The following is an 18,900-nucleotide window of genomic DNA, read 5'->3' as shown; positions in this document are numbered from 1 at the left end:
GCCTTCCTGTAGGTGCACGTGCTGTTTGTAGGATTCCATACAGTGTTTGGAGGGAGATCAGTCCCAGAATACTGATAGCAGCGTTTGAAGTATAGATTTGTGTCCAAGTTATTCAGTGTTTCTAGAATAAATATATGGATTTGGAAGGTTTAATTCGGAAACACTGGCACTTTTCCTTACAAAATTAGCAGAGATATTTCAAAATACATGTGTGGTCAGAAGGTAAGTCTTGGTTCTAAATGGCCTTGTTGCTCTCCCAGTTTAGTACTCTGAGATGTCTGGCCAGAGGAAGGTTGGGAGAACCTCCACTGTATTACCCTCAGCTTCCAGCCTCACCCTTGCAATACGATGAGACGCTCCCCTGTGTTTGCCTGCTGGAGTCAAGATGTCTCTTTCAACTGCTAGTAGAAAGTTACCCTAGTTAGTTTTTGGCTGTTCTGCAGTTTGAATAGAAAAGCTGGAGTTTCTCAGGGCACGTTTTAGTTTTGATACACTAAGATGCATCCCACTTTCTCTGCCTTTTATGCATCCTGTGTTGCAGTGTTTAGTTGTTGGCTTTCCCTGCTTCTGTGAAGGTAAGGCAGGGAGCAAAAACAGCAGAACAGAACTGAATACTTAACCACAGAATGTGCTTCTGATATTTAAGTTAATGGCTTAAAATAGGAGAGTACTTACTATAGCTGTCACATTTTATTACAACCAGTATATTATTAATAAAGTAATTTTTATCATTCTACAATTTGTAACAACCATTTCTGAATGTTGAAATAATAATACTGCATGTTTTGTGCACATCTTCGCATTTTATCCTGAACAGCTTTCTCTGTAACTGCCAGTAAAATTGTATGTACTTTTCATATATACTTTCTGAATATCTTGCTCTGCTAGCCAAATGATAACCCCCTACACCCCATTTTTTTCTTTATTTTTTTGGTAATATTGGCAGTAGTCTAATAACTCCTCTTACAAAGTTTCAGATGCCTTGGTGGTAACGGAGCTTGGATTCCTTCTCTTGATGATAGCTGTGATGGGCCCGTCAGGTAATGCCTTGATTATATTCCATGCTTCAAAACGAGTGAGTCCTTGCATGGCAGTTGTGTGTACTTGTAATAGCTCATCACCAGGCTGAACAGTGCTGCTTTGTTCTAACGCAGTCCCTAGAGAGGGGTAAAAAGAAAAATAATAATAAAAATTCTTTCAATGGAGGAATTTTTAGTGATTCTTTCACTCATTAAGAATCACCATCATGTTTGGTATAAACCACCTGGTCTCAGCAGGCAAAAACTACTTGCACTGCATGGGGTAATGCTGCATTTAAAAACAATCATTTTCATGGATATAAATCAGCAGTCAGTTATGAACTGCACATTTGTATCAGCTAGGAACCTGCATATACACATTTAAGTGTGTTACCTTTAAATATTCTGTTGATGACAATGGGTTTATCTCCATGAATAGAGCCCTTCCCTCCTTCCAGACTGAATCCCAAACCAGCAGGTGTTTTTTCTAGAGTTACAGTGCAGATTGTATCTTCAGTTGCTGAAAATAAATGGAAAGTTATCAGATGGGCACTACATATCTAGAAATGTTACAAAATCTGAATCTGTTATAAAAAATGAACTGTTTTGTTTGCTAAGGCACTAAAAACTGCCAAATGAAAAAGAAAACAATAGTTTTTAATTCCTCTTTTTGTGATTGTAAGGCCCTCTGGGAAGCTGGAGTAAGTTGTATTTGAACTCATGGCAGAATAGAAATATAAAAATGAAAGCTGGTGATATTTACTAGAATTATAAAAATATGTTCAATGAACAAAATTTATGATAAACATACTTGATGTTAATTTCGAAATTTTTATTAATCATAACGGGTTAATTTTTATTTGCAGTACATAACTAAAGCTCCAGATCTCCAGATTATGCTTTAGAACAAAACACAAAAAATATCTTAGAAATGTCAAAGTTTCTGCAAAAATCTGTCCTTGCCATGTTTCAGATGTAGCCACCTGCTACATCAAACACTAGCACGATGCTCAAACCAAAAGTTCTTTCACAAAGAAAAAGTCTTGTAAAGTAGAAACTGTAATATTAAAGAATCACTGATCGCTGAACTGTCACTATAACTGTATTTAGGCCTGTTACTACGATAGTAGTATTTGCATGTTTTCAGAAATTCATACTGAGGATCTCACACTTCCTTCTTTTTTCTCCTTTCTTCCTTCAGAATGTTCATTTATTTTAGAAATCCATCAATTCTTTTCCACTCTAACAAAGTTATTCCAAATATCTATTTCAGGATTGTTTATTAACTATCCTGTCCATAATCATGGTTCTCAGATTTACCCAGCCTTACTGAGCTGCTTTATGAACAGCAAGGATTTCAGGTGATGATTAAACACTTAGTAGGTGGGGGCAGCAAGGTAACGGTACTGAACTTACCAGAGTCTTGTGAGGCATCACTTGCTACTGAAGATGTACTAGAATCAATTGAAATGCTGTTTTTTTCTCCATCTTTAGCTTTTCTAGTGACGACAACAGCTTGTCTGGGTTGTCGAGCCTGTCGCATGATTGCTGAGGCATCATTGTGAGTTGCACCTTTAAGGGACTTTCCATTAATGGACAGTACTTCATCTCCTTTCTGAATGGTTCCTTCCTGAGATGCTAGTCCGTTGGGAAACACTTTATGAACCTATTGAAAAGCCCAGTCACCATGCAGACACACAAGAAAAGAGAGGGGGACAAACAAGATAAATCACTATGGTTAATAGTTTTTACTATGTGCATTTTTCATTCTGTGACAGGAAAAAATTGTTTCTAGCACATTTCAGGGCTGAAGGCTGAAAGTATTTGTACAGATAAGCTCTCCGGGACACAGGACTCATCAGGCAGCGAGGCAATCTTTCTAGCCCTGATCAGATGGCCAACACCCTGCTGCCCACAGTACGTACCATGCCTGTACTTCTTGACCCTCTTGCTACTCTGCCAGTCAGATGGTATGAAGCTAGTCTCTAGCCTTGCCTGTCTACACACACACCTCACTCCTCCTGGTAGGACTGACCACCCTGTATGGTCTTCTATAAGCATTGGGATCTTCTATAAGCATGAGGGCTGTGGGTTGTTGGATTTCAGAGCTGTTTAGGGTGGTGCCCGAGAAAACAGGACACCACTGCCAGTCACCTGGAGAGGGCAGCACTGTGCAGAAGGATCTCGTTCTTGCACACTCAAGACCGTGATTTTTCTGATCTATCAGCACAGCTGCCTGTTTTCATTATGATGAAAGACAGCCTCTGTAGTAGAAAACCAGCAACATATACATTTCTTTTTAGATAGAGTAGTTGTTTTCAGAGTATTTTTTGAAAGATGCTACTTACTGTTATCACTTTGTTTTCTAGATCAACGCCCCCTGCCAGGCTAAATCCAAGCCCAGTGTCTTCCTCTTTATGCAAAATTGTAACATGAATATCATCAAATTCCTAGGCAGAGAAGGGAATTGTGTTAAGAACATCTTAGTATATAAATCAGAATAACTGGGAAATCCATACATTTTGTTTTTGTCCATGGGAATTTTGTAATGAGACCTAAGGACATAGACATAATGCTGAGACATGTTTATAGTTTTGATCAAATTCACAAATCAATTACCTATTTTATAAAACGTTTCTGTGTCCAAAACTGTTATGTTCTGTAAATAGGTTATCTATTAGGTCTGGACTATAAATTGGATTATATTAAAGAGAGCTGTAGAAACTGAAAATATTTAATTGTGTAGAGGGCCTTGCTTTGGAAAAAGAGGAAAAATAATTTGTCATACAACTAATGTGGATATAAGTGCCATAGCTTAAAAATTGCTTCCAAAATGTATTTTATTTTTTTAACAACAGTCTAGTAACAGAATCAGAGTGAACTGTTTTTGACAGTTATTGCAAAAAAGAGTTTGTATATGGTAACAACTCCTGTTTAGTGTAGTTTCCTAAGGAAACATGGCTTTCTTGACCACATTTCGTAATTGTTTTCAGTATGTGACCAATTGTCATTGCATCTGTTGCTATTGTCTTGTTTCTGCAATGAGACAGAGCGTAGGTGCTGCTCAGAGATTGTCCTTAAAGTTTCATTGTGGAATAACTTTACAGGTAATAAGACCAAGAAATATCAACGTGGGATGTTGACAAGAAGCACAAACTGATACGAAACTTGCCTTTCATAAATTCTGCTTATCAAACTGCTTTTTTTTTTTTTTTTGCAATTTACCAGCAAGTTCTTAAAGAACTAGAGGCTAATATTGATTTCATACAACATGAAAATGTGTTTTAGTAGCTGCAAGTTTGTCAGTAAGAAAATGTCCACCTGGCTGGTATTGTGATAGGCAGACATGAATAGGCACCCAAGCTTCATTCAGTACAGATGCAATCCACAACTAACCTAGGAGTTGAGCCACTGCAGTTTAGCTAAGAGGCAAAAATATATTAACTTAGGCTCATTGGCACATTAATATAGTTATACTGCTTTTGGGCTGCTTGTAAAGTCTAACATGGTAAACACACAGCTGCCAGCAGAAGACTGTTTTCCATGCAAAGCACTAGATATTGTCTGCTTTTTCTTTGAGTGTGGGCAGTCTTTTTAAAAGTTTTTACAGTTTTGGAATACACATGTTTAGCCTTGATTTTGGCTCGTATTGAACATTATTACAATTCTAGATGAATCCAGGAGGACTAAAGGATGTTCAGTCCCCAAGAGGAGGCATTAGGCGTCTCAGACTGGGAACCCACAAAAAATGAAAGGTGTCCCAAATATCAGTGTCTACTTCATACACTGACCTCACTTGCTCTGTAGCTGTTATCAGTTACTTAAATGGGTGTTAGTCTTGCTTAGTTATCTTGGTAGACTTCTTTAAGATTTCAGAACAAAAGAGCTAAGTATTACTACTGATACATATTGATGTAACTTGTTCATTTGTGAGAAATGTAAAGTCACAAAGTTTAAGTAGGCACATCCGCTCCACAGCTCTCTGAAAATCATACAGAAAAAAAAGTTGATTTACCTTTAAGGTTGCTTCATCTAATGATTTTACTTCCTCTATAAGCTTTGCTAACTCCTCAGGGGAAAGCAGAGAGATGACGGACTGCCCTGACACACCGGATGCTTGAGGTGAGCCGTGTTCCTGTTTCTCTTCCTCTTTCTCGCTGTCTGCTAAGCTCACAGTGTATTCTCTCAACTCAGAAAGGCTGTGTCCCATTGTGAAAAGAATAAAAAGGAAACGTTGAGTTATGAAAGAATATACACAAGCATAGAACAGACTAGAGCAGTCATATTTTGATCTTACCATTTTTGGGGAGGCAGCTCTCTTGTAATATGTCTTATAAATACATATATCATAGTCTAACAGAAGCAGGATCCATCATATAGGAGAACAAGAATAATCTCTCAGCTCCAGGCTAAAACAGACCTAAATAAATGTCTGTGGTTTTGTTGCTGTTTGTTTTGTTTTTCAGTCTCTCACTTTCATGTGATTTTGTGTTTTCCAGATAAGCCTGGGATTAGATAAAGAGGTGGGTTTTGATTTGGGGCTTTTTCCTTTTTTATCAAGAAAGGAATTCTTGTAGGTATGCATGTAAGGTTGTTTTTCTAAGAGGCAATTTTCACAGTATTTTTAATTAGAGCTAGAAAATACTACTCAAGTTGTGCAGATTTAAGAGATACAGATGGACACTCGAAATCCAGGGTTTATCTGGATCACCATGTAAATCTCTTGATGTGCAGCCATCACAGACTGTAACTCTCTGGCAAAAGGTAATAAGTTTTGTTAATAAAACTGTCTCTGAGAAGACAAACAGTAGATTTGATTTTTATTTTTATATTTTTTTAACCCGTGCAATAGAATTTTGAAGGAGTTTTGGAAGGTTCATATGTACTTTTTGAAATATTTTTCAAGTGTTATCTTTATTCACTTTGTTCTTTCCTGAAATCCCTGACTAGCTGTTAACAGAAAATGCATATGAATCATAGGAAGCAAGACTGAGCAGGGTGATACTGTTGTGTCATGGGGAATGCCTAGGCTCCACTCTGCAACATCACCTTTGTGTACTTGAGCCAGAATTGCTTCTGCTTAAGACAAAAGTATTATTGCAGTGATACACAGTATAACTGCATAACTTACCCAGAGAGTTGGTGGCACTCAAGTCAAATATTAGGAGCATCAGGATTTTTACATCGCCTCATCACTGTGACTGGCTACAGCAGTTTATTTTGGGGAAGCTTAATCATAAGGTTTTCACATAACTTAGAAATAGTGTACTCAAATTCCTCTGCTTCCTCACTGGCAAATGCATACTTTTCATTATCAGTAATGATGTTTTACCTTCTGCCTCTTTAACTAGGAGGAAGTTTGAAATATGCCTACATTTATATAAAACAAATTAAAAATAAAAGTAATAATTACACAAGTCATTCAAACTTTTGTGTTCTTAAAAGTTCCTTAACTCAATTTGTGTTTTACAGTTGTGCGCTCCTAACATAGAGTGTTAATCTGTCAGCTAATCACAACACAGACCCAGCAATACTGATCTGCAAATCTGATTTTAAATACGGTATCTTACTTTAGAGAAAATCCAGTGTCCATGTGATGATTCTCACTTGCAGGTAAGAGAGAAGTCCCATCCTCTTCCACAGAGGACTGAGACAAGGTTTCCAGAGCTTCCCATGCACTGTTTCCTGAAGGGACTGGGGACTGAGGAAGGCAAAGCAAAGATTTCATTAAAGCAGATGACACCTGGCTACTGATGGAATAGATTTTGCTATATTTTTCATCGTATGTCTTCATCATCTCACAAGACTGGGTAGCGGTAAGTGGAAAGCTTCGTGATCTTAGGTTATGTGCTTTTGTTACTGATAACGCGCGGGAAGTTGCAATGGCTTCTGTAGTTGAAGGGCCTGAGGAATTTTCAGGGTTGGCATTGTTGCTTTCCTCTGAGCTAGCTGCAAGGACCTCCTTGGGAGAGGAAGTTCTGTCTAGGCTTTTTGTACCCATCGCCACAGATGACTTTGACGGTTGTTGGCTATTTTCAGAGCATTGGAGAAAGGCTTGGTTTAAATGGGTTGGAGACCCCTCTGACCCTTTTGGGCTGGGAGGATGCTCTTTCTGGACAGATGTTTTCAGGCTAAGCCTTCGGTGTACTTTTTCAGGTGACTGCGGAGCACTCAAAGATTCAAATGAGCTTATTCTTTGTTTTATTGATGATCCCCTGGAAGAGAGACAGGATAAACTGGACTGCAGTTCTTTGGTGGAAATACTCTGAAGGCCAGGAGGACTTTGATCTGCCTGTGTTTTCAGGTCTGAATTTGCTTTCCTCAGTCCTTTCAGACTTTGGCGAAACCAGGCTGGCTTAGGTGCAACAGGAGGACCCTTTTTCACAATGTCATTTTCATCTGATTTTAGCACTTTTGAACTGACTATTTCTGATTCTGATTTCAGCAGAACCGCCTCTGAGCTGCTTCGGTTTTGATTTTCTTCATTTGTGTTGATGCCAGGTTGCAAATCTAAGTGGCTGTTGTCTTCACTCATTGTAGGATTAAATAAGCTTTTTATGCAGTCAGAAATCTTAACCCAAGGGTCTTCTGTTGTTGTATCAAGAGTATAATCTACACGTGCTTGCCTCTTAAGTACAGGCCTTTGTATTGATGAAAGTAGACTTCCTATATTAGAGAAAGATCGATTATTAGCAAGCTGCCTCCTTCTTCTCCTTATTCATCCTTTATTTGTGCATTGCTATTACTTCACTGAATTTGAATTTCATTCATTGCTGTAAGTATTTACTCTAATATATTTTCTAACATTCTCCAGAAAACTTTAAATTCACAACTCTTGATCTACAAGTTCTGTTTCCTGACACTGAAATTAACTGAAAAAACAAGGCTTGCTTAGGCACAGGCTCTCTTTTCCAAAGGGGCCTGTAACTTCTAAAGGTAACCTGAAATTTTGAGACACTGTAGTCATGATACAAACTATAGCAGTTAAACTAGATGGATAAAATTGCAGTGTCATCTGCAGTGCAGTGAAAAAGCTGTTGTTACAGTAAATTCTCTTAAAAGCTCATTTTTGTTTCCTACATTTTTAAGTATATCCTGCTGTAAACAGACTCTCCTGTGAAGATCTTTGATTAATGTTTATGCTAGCTGAAATTTGTGCAAACTTTTCCACTTGTATTTTTCTAGTAGTTACAAACTGAATTCTCTTGTAAGAATATTTTATACGTCACAGACTAATAAGGTATCCTAACGTCTTACAGGTTAGATACAGTAGAGATGAATGGAAGCAAATTTTTCTTTGTACGTTTGCACAGTTACTTTTATCTGCCTCAGAATAAAGAAAGATATAATGTTTAAGGAAATATTCTTTTAATGATCTGAGACAGAAGGTACAAATTTCTGTAAAGGTTTAGGTTAGAAGGGGACTTCTTGAGATTGTTTAGTTCCCTTAACACTGCTTCCTTTAATTTTTTAAGATACTAATTTATTATCCATGGTTTCGTACCATTACAATGCTTGTCTTGAATCTATACATAAAATTGTATTTTAGAAATGCTAAAACAAAACTTTAATATTATTTTTTCAATATAAATAAGCAAAGCATCATCTGAAAAAATACAGTAATAGTATACTTGTAAAAAGTTCAAATGGACAAGAAATCATCTAGTATCCTTTTAATGTAGTTTCTACTTTGTCAAGGCCTGATCAATGGATTAAAATTTCATCTGTTCACCCAAAAAATTACAAACATGGGTGAAGTCTACATTTAAAGATGGAGGTCAAGTCAGCCCAAACTAAATGCTAGTTTCATCTGCAAGCGTCACATTAAACATACCTAAATTTGCTTTTCTTTCTTGATCTCTGCCCGCCGGAACAGCTGCTGTGTGTTCAGCATGATATGCTGTAGGAGAAGTGGTGAAGACACTGTGAGTTACGTCTGTTTGATGTCCCTCTAGCATTGGTTCTCTAACTTCCTGCTGAACAAACAGGAAATTGAAGCATGTCAGAATGTAATTATACAAACCACACTACATGAATCTGAAGAAAAACATATTTTCATTTACTTCTAATCTGAAAAGAAATACTGAGTAGGAATCAAGCTTTCACTTCTGCTTGAGATGTATTCCTCATATGACTTAACTGTTTCTGTATTTCAAGAGACCCAGCCTGGTATTTTATGGCACACTGGTAAACAAACTGAAAAAAATGCAGTTAACTTCCCAAAAATTTAGTCAACGGCAAAAACACCATAAACCAGTTTTTTTCTCTTGAAGACCTTTTGCCCTGAAGGACAAGTTAAATCATTACTGCATCTTCAGAACTCTCCCTTTCATGTTCTTGGCTGGAAACACTGTGAGAGGATTAATTTGAGGTTACAATGAATGCTATTCTCAGCACCGTTAACAGATGCTCTTGAAATTACTTGATTCCTTTGTTAGCAATGACACTAAATTGCTATCTCCTCTATTGTGATGCTGGAAGCGCCCTCTTTGTAGTTAAACTACAGGATTACAAATAGGAAGCAAAACCAACCAGGGTCTGTCTGTGTCCTGAAAAAAATCAGTAACTGAAGATTTCTTTAAGTTTTCCGTAATGTGGTGGTGGTGGTGCAGCTTTCTTGATCTAGGAAAACCTTTCTCCACACTTACTAGGGGCCTACTTGAAAGTTGTGCTTGTATTCCATTGCTGTTAGGTATGGACATTGTACTTTCAGTAAGTGAAGTACCATTTTGTTTTGTACCCAAACGTACAGTTTGAGCTTACTCTCTACTGATAGGAATTATAGCTACTGTATCGATGCGGTTTAAAGCACGGTCAAAAACATCAATTAATCAATAATCATTCTTGGTTATGAAAAAGCAACCTTACAGTCTGCAGAACCCCCATACAAAACTATGGTGTGCAGGCCTCAAACTGGCTAGTATAAAAAGGTTAGAGAATAAAGGAAAGAAAAAAAAAAAGAAAAGGCAGCAATAAAACCTCTTAATGATCTAAAATACTTTCTGACATGAAACTCTGTCTCTGTGGGACAGAGGACTATTGTCCTGAGATATACAAGCCTTCTTTCTAGAGGAAATTATTTTCATTAACAGAGAAACTTGACTTTTCAAAGACTTTATTGATCTTAAAATGGATTTTTTCTCCCTATCATTTGGAATAACTGAGGGGTGAAGGATAATAAGTTGCTTGCAGATACGTTCAACAAGTACAAGCTTCCCTGAATTTTATTTCTGGTAGGTGATTTTCTAGTAGCTGTTGATGACAATGTTTCTACTGCTCTCTTCTTAGGGGATGGGAAAAGCACCTTACATGAGGTGCTGAATTGAAACTTTCTTGGATGTTAACATTATACCTGGACTTCAGTCTAAGCTGTATCAGTTTATTTTGACTTGTGCAGCTTGGGAAATGTTTTGCGTTGCATTGAGATTTGTTCGTTTCTACTGACATTAAATTCAGGGGGAAGAGGTTCCATTTTTAAACAAACCACAACTTTGTTTCAGCATGCGTATCTCACAATCCTGCACACTCATGCAAATGTGAAACACTGTGTCTTACTATTTTATCTTAGATAAGAGAAGGAACTGAAATTCAGTAATGTATAAATATGCACTTAATTTTCAAATACTCATCAACAAATGTGTACCTGATAACTTATATGGGTTTATTTAATACGTCTTCATCTCCAAAAAAAAAAAAAAAGAAAAAAAATCCCAGGATTACCTGCTGCATATTGTTAGTGTTTTCTTCCAAAAGAAGTCCAGTGGTGAAACAAAGCAATTGTTTCACAGCTTCTCTGCTTCGCAAATTATATGACTCTGTGAATTTTGAAGTTAGGAAGAACCATAGCAACTGATATCAGAGTCAGTCCAAACTCCTCCAGTCCCAGCCCACAGAACCTCACTGTTGCAGTCCCACTGGGAGCACAGAATGCTCGATACTACCAGTGGCACATGTTGCAAGGGAATGCCAATGTGGATTTTTTCTTGAGGCTGTTCTAACTGGGATTCAGACTCACATTCTCAGATATGGAATCAAATTTCCTTCAGACACGTCTCTGCATTGTGGCTTCAGTTTTGAACATCAAGTTTAGAACCCAGGTGGCTCTACTCAGATACTTTCTCTATTATTTTCAAAACAGATCCTCATACCCTTCCCCCAGTGCTCACAAACATAAACACACTCTTTCTTCCCTGTCTTTCTGTTATCATTGAAGTCACTCTCTCTGCTTTACTCCTTCCCCTGCCTCACTCACAAATGCACACACGTAAATTTTGCAAATTTTGCTTTACCTGAAGGTTTGCAGAAGGTGATACAGCCACTTCGGATACAAGCTTTTCATTTCTGTCTGCATTACACTGGTCATTTCCTGTGCAGTCTTGCTTAAAGTATTTCCTTGGTGGAGGTTTGGGCTTTGATGATTTAGGTTTTCTAACAAGAATCTCTGTTGGTTTCTTAGCATTTTGCAAGGGTCGACCTCCTTCACTACAAGTAGGAGGGGAATTTCTCTCCAAATTATTTCCAGACAATGAGTACAGCAGGCCAGGCTGTCTTGTAATTGGTACATCAATGCTATGTACCCTTTCTTTCAAGTCACACAGTTGGTATGCAGCTCCATTATTACACAAGGACCGAGGGTTGTAGCTGCTGTCACTGCTGGAGCGGGTCATTAGCTTCTGTGCCCTGCGGTTGCAATAAGCAGCGTTCTTTTCAATATGTTTTTCACATGGGTGTCTTCCATGCCAGCTTGTGTCTAGTTTTTTAACACCTGTATCAGGAACATGATCAAAATGGCTATTCAGATACATGCAAAGGGCTTACTTCTAAGATTCAGTTGGTTAAATTTGTGGCTAAATGCCATCATCAGTTGATGCAAAGTTGTGATTTATGCATCACACCATAAAAGGAGTTAAAGGCGTGTAAGTGAATGTCAGCGGTTACATTTACTTCCTTGTTGTCACGGTCTTGTTACCTCCTGACAGTTGTTTGAAAAGTTTTAAGCAGTGATTATGCACTGGAGAGGGTAAGCAAGAGCAAGAAGTTGTTTGCACAATGCATTTCTTTTTCTTGCTGTGGATCAGAGAAATGTCTTTTTCTTTTCATTCTTTAGTAACGTATCTTAGGAGGCATGTTAGGAGTCATGTCCTGTGAGCTTCTCTCCTCTTCTTTCTGACTCCAGGCAACTTGAATCTTATAAGGATTCTACTATAGCACATACTCATCCTATATATCTTCTAAAATCAAAATTACTGCATGTAAGTGAATGTGGTCATCCCCTTACCTTCAGTACTCCATTGGTGTCTATCCCTTCCAAATCTGTTGCTTTCCACAGCTTGTGCAACAGCTTCTTTTAGCTGTTGCTCAGATACCTAGGAAATATCATGCTATTACACTCTTACAAGATTGCTGTGTGATGAGTAACATTTAAATCTTGATTCCTTTCACAAAGTTTTCTAATTTTTGTAAGTTCTCTAATTGAAATAAATAGACCTAGTTATATCATGTATCAGATAATTTTAAAGCTAAGCAAGTACACACCATTATATTAGCATATATTCCAATATAGTTGAAATTTCTCTATACATATGCTTTTTATATCGGTTGTTTTGGTAAAATGGGATCTGTCAAAGATAAGTGTCCTTTTGTATATTTCACTAGAAATTTAATTCTGGACTTACCAGTGTAAGATGATTTAATGCTGAATTTTTATGATAATTTAATGCAATGAATTAAACATTATCATTTATACTGTACTTGGTGTTAGGAAGCATTTTGTAGAAAATTATTGTAAGAAAAAATATTTTAATAATAAACATTGGTTGAGCAAGCCCTAAATTTTAATTACGGTATGAAAGATGATGGCTGTATAAATCTTTCTCCCCCCCCCGCCTCTTTCGGGGTGGAGGGGTATGTTCCTTCTTCCAAGGGAAAACTTATTTCTTCTTATTAAGAATTCTTTCTTGAATAAAGTTTATCGTTCTAAGATACATAATTTGTTTTATCCCTTAAATGTTATTTCTGTAGCTTTCTTATTCACAGCACAGAAATTTATGTAAGACAGTCTCCATCAATCTTCAAATCTTACATGATTATATGTAAGAGCATATCTCAGGTTTGTACCTTAATCTGTCTCATACTTGCAGTGATGCTTACAGAGGGATCACAATCTTTGCTATCAACATTCTTTCACTTGTTTGTAGATTAGCACCTCTTTTCTTACCTAATCTTAGTTCATCAGTTTGTTTTTTTTATTGGAAATCAGAAAGAATACAGTGCTACCTGTGGTTCAGGGTGTCTGCTGATAATAATTTGCACTGCACCAGGATCACAGTGACTCAGCACAGCATAAACTTCATTAAGGGTCATATTTTGTACTGATGCTTCATTAATTTCAATAATTTCATCTCCACACCTACAGAGATACAAAAAAAAAAAAAAAAAGGATGTGAACAGAACAGATGTTTTGTTTTCCTCCCAACCTTGTCTCACCCATGTAAAAATATGCAAGAAGCAAATTCACGTGGTTGACCTCTAACTTGATCACAGATTAATCACCATGTCTCATTGTTCCCTTTACAGAAAATGGAATTGGAATGAGTTGGATGTCGAGTTTTCTTCAATTTATGGCCTTGTTGCATGCAACTTATGAACTTCATGCTCAGCTATGCACGCTTTGTGTCTGTGATCTTTCTGCTGTATGCAGCTCAGCTGCAGTTTCCACCTACATCTTCCTTCCTTCCTATCCAGTTAACACTTCACTTTTCATATCTTTATGGTCTGCTAGTGTTCTGTTAGTATTATGGTCTCTTAAGATCAGAAAGGATGTTTGTATGTCTGCTACATATGAATAACTTGCTAATACAAAAATTCTAATGACAAACTATTGTAATCCTGGTGGCTGCTAGACTGAATCCTTCCAGATGAAATCCTTATTTGGCCCACATAGAAACTGAGAACACTCTTCTCTGCTTTACTGAAAATACCTACATACATTGAGAGATCTACTGAAGCCATTGATTCATATCACACAAACTTTCAAATAGTGAAGAAAAGTTCTTTCAGCTAAGTTCTTGGGCATGTAGAGAGAGGAGGATTACAGAGCACACAAAGTTAAATCAAAAAAAAGCCTCACTGAAAATGCTGTGTTCTATTCAACTCTAAATATGTTCAACATGACTACTTGTTCATAAATCTTATGAGGTGAATTTCTACTAAATATCATTTTGTAAATTTTATTTTTATTGGCAAGAAGGGATAGAATTTGAAGAGCTTTCATACGGAAAAATTAGCGCCCATGCAAGCCAGAATATACCACCTATTTTTTGTTTGTTTTTCCCCCAGATTTTTTTTTATTGCTTCACTTAGAAATCTTCTCCGTAAAGAATTCTATATGCTTGTCTAAGTCCTCTAAAGCTTGCCAAGTGTAGATGAAAGACAGTAGTGCCACTGGGTTGCTGTGTTTCTAGAAGTCCCAGATATTACAACTATACATGCTCAAACACTCAGAATAGCACATGTGCTGTAAACCCAAAACTTCCAGAAAGCACTATGCCCAATCAGGTCAAATATAAAGCTATAAAACATATCAGAGCAATGGAAAACTTTTGTCATAAGACACTGTTTTTCATCCTACCTGAGTCTCCCATCCATATGTGCCACAGAACCTGGTGAAAGGGTGTGAATAAAAATCCCTGAAATACACTGGAAGTAGGGGATGCTACATAACCCAATTCCAAGGCCAACACCTGGCTCTGAAAGAAGTAATAATTTTAAAGAAGCGTTAAGAAACAGTTAAAACAAACAATTGGAGAGAATGTATTTTTTAAAACTATCCAACTGTCTTCAGTTTAAATAACTTATTCTGAATGAACCAGGCACCTACTCTTGTGCTTATTAATTTTACATATCCAATATTAGCTGCTGCTCCTACTGCTTTTTTTTTTTATCCATCCAAGATCCGGTTCATATTTCATTACTGGTACATCACAAACATGGTGAGATGCAAGTTTATTTTGCAAAAAATCTTTCATGACAGTGGAATTCAAATGTCTTTACAAGGAAATGGAATTAAAAAATTAAGGAGTAAGTGCGATGTGTGGCCATTGTTTGATGTATCATCACAATCCTCTTTCTGCATTCTATAATGCTGCTTAAGATTTTTGCAAATTCATTTTTGCAAGCTAATGCCAGATCCCATACTGGTTGATAAGTCATGCTGTTACCTCACATAGACTTTTCTTTGTTCGTTATTTTGATGTTCCCATGTTTAAAAGTGTATTTCATCCTGTCTGTTGTTGTTTATAAATAGATGATAGAAATACAAGAAGATAGGTATATATTTTATTTCTTTTTAAGCCTTCTCAAGAATGAAACAAGCTGCTTGAATAATAAAAGGATAAATAATAAAATATCCGTGAATAATAAAGGATAAAAGTTGCATAATCTGCTTAATAACTAGTAGTTGTTGCTAAGAGATTTACTTTTTCATGTGACGGACATGAATGTGACAATCAAATGCTTGAGTAAAAAAAAAAACGAAAACATAAAGATTGGCTCTTGAGGACAGATGGTATTCAAAAACGTGCTGTTGAAGGATAGTTGTTACTACTGGCAGGTACCGAGATCTACTTTAGTATGGTAGGAAAGAAAAACTTAAGAAAAGAACCAGGTTAGTGAGGAAAGATTTGGATATTAAATTAATAGTGTTTTGTGAATCAGTGCCTTGGTTGCAAGTGCTAAATTAATTTTGGAACTTACCTTTGTTGAGGCTAACTTCCATTATTACCCTGTCATTGGGCTTTGTAGCATTTAATGAGAACGTTGTGCTTTCTGAACTGAAAGAGCTGTTTTCTTTGGTTATGCATATACTAGAGCTCAGTGACTGACATAAGTGGGGTGACAAGTAGCTGGAAGCAGAATGTGGTGTGCTGAAGCTTGTCCGGACTGTAAGCGTCAGAAGACCCTTTTTGGCCTGTTGGAAAGAAAAGATGATTGAATGGGTTGCCTTAACATGCATGTTGCATATAAAGAGTGAAATTGTACTGGAAGGAGAGTACATAACCTTGAATTTTTGTAGAGCATCATAATGTGTTAATCCATGCATTGATTCTCCATTCAGTTCCAGGATTTCATCACCTGTTTTTAAAAGAAAAGTCACACTGTTACTATTCCTATATTGTGCAGTAAGTTGCATTATAAGCGTACTCAAAAGGAGACTTGGAAATGCAATAATGGATGCAGATGTAAAAGTCGCTTATGGATCATTTCAGCTTTACTTTAATCTGCTGTTAGATATCATTCTTTGGGAATCTGGAGTGGGCAAAGGGAGAGAAGAGGGTTTTCCCACCTTCTTGTAGCCTTCCATCAGCAGCAGCAGCTCCACCAGGAAAGATGGTTTTGACATAGATGCCTATTGGCCCATAAATGCTGTCTTTCCCTCCAACAATGCTGAAGCCCAGACCCTAATTTATGGAACAAAAATGATGTGTGAGAGCCTAAGTTCAGTTGTCATAATAGCTTATTTGCAGTGTCTTCTGCATTAGCTATATAGGCAGTACTAGCTAACAGAATAGTATAATCCATGAAAAAAAAAAAAACTCACAAAAAAAACACAACTATATGCCAGTAGTAAAAGCAAATGAAAATTTCAGTTGAATACTCTCATGATTTGCATTTTGTTTCAGTTGCAAATGATCGTTTCCTAATTATAAACACACAGGAAGGCTTCTAAATCCCCCCTCCTTCCATCTTGGACCAATATGCGACTTTCAGAGATTCATTTATCTGTTGTTTTCCTTGATTTACTTTCCCATAAGCGAAAGTAATAAAACCACCATATAAGATCTTGATCTTGCAACTAACTGCAGACATTTAGAGGAAGATCTTGTGGAGACAGCTGTCTCTTACCCTCTACCAAACAGAGTTAATGCATCTTGTAAGCTTAAGCAACGCTGATAGCTCCTTGTAGGTAGACACCTCTCTTTGATTTATTTTTTTTCCCTTCTTTCTTATATAAAAGGTCAAATGCTATCTGCTACCCTTAGAACGATGTCGTAAGACTAATTTGTACCTCTGAAGCCATTTAACATCTCTCAAATGAAAAATTAAAATACTATGCTGATGATGTCCTTACATCATCCCAAAACACAGACAATAAATGATGATTTTGGAAATGATGGTTATCATACTTCATGGAATAACTTCTGAGAGTCATCTCACAGCTTAAATAGTTATAATTAAAATATTAAATACTTAAATAGTTATTAATAACTTTAGAACCTCATTCAACAAGTTCAAAAAGGTATATTTTTAAGTTCATAGCTTCTGTATTCTCTCTGTATTCTGCATCTTCAGTGACAATAGTTTTCTAGATATAACTGTCTTCTGTCTTTCTCCAGACTTTACTGTGGTTTTTGCAAATGTTTTTTATTGAGGTCGTGTGTGTTTCCTGGTATATCTTGTTTTCCTTCTCAACAGAACGGTCTTTATGGCTCACATCTGACTTGAAGGAAGCTCTATGGTTGCTGTGCTATTTCAAACCCACAGATGACACTGAGTCTGATTTTGAGCTTACCTCTAACTGTGAAAAAAAAAGTAGCAGTGAACGTCAGCACTGATGCTGCTAGCTTGATATGAGTGTGTTATTAGAACTTGAAGACTGTGCTTCAGTTCATTTCACAGGTATATTTCAGTAAGTTAAGAAGGTAATGATGATAACTAATCACTCCTAATGAATGAAGCCTGGATATTAGTTGGTAATCTAGAAGTAGCAACTTAAACACCCTGAAGTAATTTCCTTGAACTTCGCAGTTTACATTTGGGAAATAAATTAAAGCTCCATTTATGTTATATTAACAGAACCAGCCTCACCTTCCCTTGTCCTTTCATCAGTACGATGTTTGAGATTACTGAAGCCTGTGAGCCACAGGATGTGTGCACTAGCTGTGCTGTACTTAGTGATCTAGATGGCCGTGAAATTGCCTGTGAACAAAAAAAAATAATAATAATTAAAAAAAAATAGATACACTCTTAATGCAGAACCAGATATTTTTTGATGTAGATTAGAGTAACTTGTTTATTTTAAATATTCTTCTTTATAACTGATGTTACTAAGCGCTTTTAAAAAAATCTTTCTCATTTTCAGAAGCCGGTTGTTTCTTCAGCTGATCAATTTGCATGAAACTGAAGACCACACTGAGTAGTCAGGGCTTTTTATGCTAAAACAGGCCTTTTTTGTGGTACGTTCAGCAGTTGGTGGTCTGTCTTTTGCTATCTTTAAATGCACATGACTTGAACTTTGAGGTCTTGCTTACTGAAATTACCCCGTAGTGACTAAACTAGAGCAAAACTAAAACAATTGGCCCTTGAGGTTGTGTGATAGTGTAGAAAGACACATTTTTGTGGTCGCACTTGACTATCCATGCCAAAATTTTGTTTATGGATATTAGGGGTCCTAGACAAGTATTATGGTATTTACCTCTAAGAACTGAAGTAAGAAACAAGAAGTTCTAACTTCTTCCCTCATTTTACCACAGAATATAATGGGACATACAGAGCCCCTTTTCTGCATTTCCCCAAAAATATGAATTAGTGCTCACAAAAGCCCTTCATACTACAAACTACTCTGCACTGTTTTCCATAAGCAACCAAATAGGTTTCTTTCTACATCTGAAACAGGTGAAGCACATTCTTTTTGCTTGATAACCAAAACAAGGAATTTCTCAGTGCTTTCTCCCTCCATTACACAGCTAGTAGATATATTAATTCCAGCCCCTGAGATTTGACCCATTTTAATGAACCTTTAATGAAATATTTAATGAAAACCTCCTAACTGAACATAGAATTGGGAATTAGAAACTAATTTAAGCACTGACAAAAGTCATTA

At 36.8% G+C, this 18,900-nt stretch overlaps 1 protein-coding gene and 1 long non-coding RNA gene across 10 annotated transcripts in view; one reads left to right on the top strand and one right to left on the bottom strand.

Annotated features, from left to right (window-relative positions):
• Positions 1–675: 675 nt before the first annotated feature.
• IL16 (interleukin 16) overlaps positions 676–18,900 on the bottom strand; it is a 47,780-nt gene continuing 29,555 nt past the window's right edge. For 8 of the 9 annotated variants that reach the window (XM_083849921.1, XM_083849923.1, XM_083849924.1 and 5 more), the window contains 15 exons: positions 17,886–17,996; positions 16,363–16,477; positions 16,078–16,151; positions 15,774–15,987; positions 14,650–14,767; positions 13,296–13,428; positions 12,298–12,385; positions 11,309–11,784; positions 8,854–8,995; positions 6,590–7,685; positions 5,035–5,218; positions 3,368–3,469; positions 2,436–2,685; positions 1,414–1,539; positions 676–1,157 (listed from right to left, as the gene is read on the bottom strand). In XM_083849921.1, coding sequence (XP_083706047.1) covers positions 964–1,157; positions 1,414–1,539; positions 2,436–2,685; positions 3,368–3,469; positions 5,035–5,218; positions 6,590–7,685; positions 8,854–8,995; positions 11,309–11,784; positions 12,298–12,385; positions 13,296–13,428; positions 14,650–14,767; positions 15,774–15,987; positions 16,078–16,151; positions 16,363–16,477; positions 17,886–17,996 — 3,423 coding nt within the window. In that variant the 3' untranslated portion in view covers positions 676–963. The remainder of the gene's footprint in view (positions 1,158–1,413; positions 1,540–2,435; positions 2,686–3,367; positions 3,470–5,034; positions 5,219–6,589; positions 7,686–8,853; positions 8,996–11,308; positions 11,785–12,297; positions 12,386–13,295; positions 13,429–14,649; positions 14,768–15,773; positions 15,988–16,077; positions 16,152–16,362; positions 16,478–17,885; positions 17,997–18,900) is intronic. The other variant, XM_083849920.1, reaches the window with a different exon arrangement.
• The window catches only part of LOC310904753, a 41,483-nt gene continuing 40,587 nt past the window's right edge, over positions 18,005–18,900 (top strand). Inside the window, exon 1 of the long non-coding RNA XR_014588598.1 lies at positions 18,005–18,253. This is a non-coding gene — a long non-coding RNA (uncharacterized lncRNA). The remainder of the gene's footprint in view (positions 18,254–18,900) is intronic.

The sequence above is a fragment of the Anser anser genome (assembly GCF_964211835.1).
Source record: "Anser anser genome assembly, chromosome: 10".
Lineage (NCBI taxonomy): Eukaryota > Metazoa > Chordata > Aves > Anseriformes > Anatidae > Anser > Anser anser.
This window is presented reverse-complemented; position numbering and strand designations above follow the sequence as displayed.